The 3,857-nt window shown below is 52.3% G+C and overlaps 1 protein-coding gene across 1 annotated transcript in view; it reads right to left on the reverse strand.

Moving 5' to 3' along the window:
• Positions 1–3,857, reverse strand: part of LOC107299848 (sodium/bile acid cotransporter 4-like) — a gene marked incomplete at its 5' end in the record, with an annotated part of 32,996 nt that overhangs the window by 11,060 nt on the left and 18,079 nt on the right. The window contains one exon of the mRNA XM_015829191.1: positions 3,718–3,857. Coding sequence (XP_015684677.1) covers positions 3,718–3,857 — 140 coding nt within the window. The remainder of the gene's footprint in view (positions 1–3,717) is intronic.

Raw genomic sequence — 3,857 nt, forward strand, 5'->3', positions numbered from 1 at the left:
TGAATGGCCCAGTTGCTCTCACTAGCAAGAGGGAGCTAGTAAAGAAGAACTAGGGTTTCCTTTTCTGTGTAACCTCTGTGCCACCTATGTCCAACTCCAGTGCTCTCTGCAAAGAAGGAGAGGAGGCAGCCATTTTTCAAAGGGGAAAAAAAACTTATTTTGCTCAAAACCAATGCTTAATATTGGCCCTCATAGCAAAAATTAGTTGCCCTACTGCAGGGGTCTTCAAACTTGGCCCTTTTATGACTTGTGGACTTCAACTCCCAGAATTCCTCAGCCAGGCACACGTGCCTGGCTTAGGAATTCTGGGAGTTGAAGTCCACAAGTCATAAAAGGGCCAAGTTTGAAGACCCGTCTTAAGACATGGCATCTTCACATTTCCTCATTGCAATGTCAAGTGATTATAACCAGGATGTTAAACTAGGATTTTGCTAAACTGCCAGTTTTTTTTCTGTGTTCTCTAATATCAATAGTTTCTACCCACCCCAGATCTGTCCTGCTGCCTATTCATACATTTCCTTATTTTACACGTCCAAGTGACATAGAAGAGCAAGCTAAAAAAAAAGTCCTTGGGTCAAATTTAATAGGCAGAAATTCAACAGATAAGGTTTTCTTTTTCACTGCATCTCTTATAGCAGGGGTCTTCAAACTTGGCCCTTTTATGACTTGTGGACTTCAATTCCCAGAATTGTTCAGTCAGGCACGCTGGCTGAGGAATTCTGGGAGTTGAAGTCCACAAGTCATAAAAGGGCCAAGTTTGACGACCCCTACCCTTCTGGTGAAGGTTCTACAGAGGGACACTGTCTCCGTTTCCAGTACTCGCTTTTTCTTCCTCTTGTTCCTTAGAGAATAATTTTGCCTCGACCAGCTCTGGGAACATTATTTTCCATCTGGTAGGACTGTGGTTGATCATTACAATCACGCTGGAAGTCTCCCAACCTTTTTTTTTTTTAAAACCATTTACCATTCAAGATATTTCAATCCTAGTTTTCCCATCCCAAAAGGATAAAAGAAGAAGATGAGAGGAAGAACAGCACATGAGTGAACCACAAACGATCAGAAAGAAAACATTTCAACAGAGAGAGAGAGAGAGAACAGGAGAGAGAAGCACGAGCTTAGCAATTCACCAAAAAATAGATAATAGGAGAAAGATTTCTTATCTGTATAGGGATATATTTGGGGCATCTCCTCCCTTATTCATTTGTCCTACTTTCACTGATACTTCATTTGTTTGGGAAAAGGGAAGAGGCCAGGAATAAAGTCTGCAAAACCCAAATCCATGACGTTCTGGGTAATATTTGGCAGGGCGCTTCCAGTATTCAACATGGGATGCGTTTCCGGTGGGAAAGCGCTTTTGAAAGAAACATCAACCTTATCCTTGTTCGGACAGACAGCTCCTATCCCAAACTCCCGGTACCTAGGCATCTTGTTCCTGGATTTGTTCTCTGGAAAATGTGGGAAAGACATTCACAGGTAGTCCTCAATTTACGACCACAATTCAGCCCCCGCAAAAAAAAACACCATACTGTTAAGTGAGATTTATTAAGCGAGTTTTGCTCCATTTTACGACTTTTGCTGCCACATTTGTTAAGCGAATCGCCCAAGCGAGGTTGTTAAGCAATCTGGCTTCCCCAGTGACTTTGCTTGTCTGAAGGGGGCAAAGGGGAATAACATGACACCCCCTCCAGGACGCTGCAACCGTCCTAAATATGAACCATATGTATAGAATAGAGCTGGAAGGGACCTTGGAGGTCTTCTAGTCCAGCTCCCCCTGCTCAAGCAGGAGAACCTATACCAGTGGTGGCGAACCTATGGCCCGCGTGCCAGAGGCGGCACTCAGAGCCCTCTCTGTGGGCACGCGCGCCATGCCCCGGAGATGGCAACCGTCCCTCTTCAACCAGCCGCCCGCTAACTCGCCGAGGTCCCACATGGCCGGATGCATCCCAGCACCCATGCGCTCGCTGGCCTCTGTGTGCAGGGGCCGATGGTGTCAGGCAGCAACCGCCCTGGCCCCTGCCTCACCTTTCCCTGTGACAATGGCACCCCTGCCCTGCCTCGCCTTACCTTGCCTCACCCCGCAGGACGAGCCTACTGCCCACCGCCCCACCTGCCAGAGACCCCCTGGATCTCCCCCAACCCTGCCCGGCGTCCCTCCCCACGAGCAACATCAAGGTGATCAAGCCCACTTTGGCCACACCCACCCAATCTGCCATGACCACCACAGCCACGCCCACCCACTGGACCACGCCCACCTGGCACCCAGCGATAAATAAGTGGCTTTTGGGTTGCAGTTTGGGCACTCGGTCTCCAAAAGGTTCGCCCTCACTGCCCTATACCATTTCAGACAAGTGGCTGTCTAGCCTCTTCTTAAAATCCTCCAACGATGGAGCGCCCACGATTTCTGGTGGCAAGCTGTTCCACTGGTTAATTGTCCTCACTGTCAGGAAGTTTCTCCTGAATTTCGGGTTGCTTCTCTCTCTGATCAGTTTCCAACCATTGTTTCTCGTCCTGCCCTCTGGGGCTTTGGAGAATAATTTGACCTCCTCTTCTTTGTGGCAGCCCCTCAAATACTGGAACACCGCTATCATGTCTCCCCTATTTCTTCTTTTCTTTAGACACTAGAGTCCAGGGGTAGGCAACCTTGGCTCTTTTGTGACTCGTGGACTTCAACTCCCAGAATTCCTGAGCCAGCCATGCTGAGGGGAAAGGGAGAGGTTTCCAAGCTGAGCCATGCTGGCTCAGGAATTCTGGGAGTTGAAGTCCACGAGTCATAAAAGAGCCAAGGTGGCCTACCCCTGTCACTAGCCCAGTGGTTCTCAACCTGTGGGTCGGGACCCCATTTGGGGTCGATCGACCATTTCACGGGGGTCGCCAAGCAAGCCTGTCCGCCATTTTTTCCCCCTTTTCCGGCGGGTGCCTTACCTCCCTTGGGCTGGGCCAGCTGGTGGTCGGCCTGCTCTGTCTCTGCCGCTTGCCAGCTACGCCTCGGCCAGCGCAGGGGGTGGAACCACGCATGCGCGGCGCTCCCGGGCAGGGAAAGTCCTCGACTTACGACCGGTTGGGTAGTCCTCGACTTACGGCCGGTTTAGTCCTCAACTTATGACCGGTTTAGTCCTCGACTTACGACCGGTTGGGGTCACGGCATTAAAAAGGTTGAGAACCACTGCTCTTTTATGACTCGTGGACTTCAACTCCCAGAATTCCTGAGCCAGCCATGCTGAGGGGGAAAGGGAGAGGTTTCCAAGCTGAGCCATGCTGCCTCAGGAATTCTGGGAGTTGAAGTCCACGAGTCATAAAAGAGCCAAGGTTGCCTACCCCTGTGACACTAGCCAGACCCAAGTCCTGCAGCCGTTCTTCGTCTGTTTTAGCCTCCAGGCCTTCGTCAAAGCATCCGAATGTAAATCAGGGGACCCTGGGGGATGCTGCCCCCCCACTCTCTTTCAGTGCCCTTGTAACTTCCAACGTAAGTCGAGGACTCCCGGGAGCGTCACCGTCCTCCTCCCGATTCCTCAGCAAGATCCGCCTCCCCGTTTTGGCAGCCGCGCAACCCTCAGGATCGGCCGGCGCGGGGGCGGCTTCTCTTCCGCTCGGCGGGCGCTACACTTGTGGCATGTCCGACGGCGGTTCGGTGCAACAGAAGAGCGGAGCCACGACGGGTCCCCCCCCAACCCACCCGCCTGCTTCCCGGTCTCCCCGCCGCCTCCCGCGTCCACCCACCTGAGGTTCATGTCTCCGTCGACCAGGAGGGTCATGAGGTTGGAGAGGTTCCCGCCGGGGCAGCAGCCGCAGAGCAGGACGGCCACGGCGGCCACCTCGTCGAGGGCGAAGAGCAGCGCCAGCAGGAAAGCCAGCAGGGG

This window comes from Protobothrops mucrosquamatus, unplaced genomic scaffold, assembly GCF_001527695.2.
Source record: "Protobothrops mucrosquamatus isolate PMUCROS unplaced genomic scaffold, P.Mucros_1.0 scaffold5590, whole genome shotgun sequence".
Lineage (NCBI taxonomy): Eukaryota > Metazoa > Chordata > Lepidosauria > Squamata > Viperidae > Protobothrops > Protobothrops mucrosquamatus.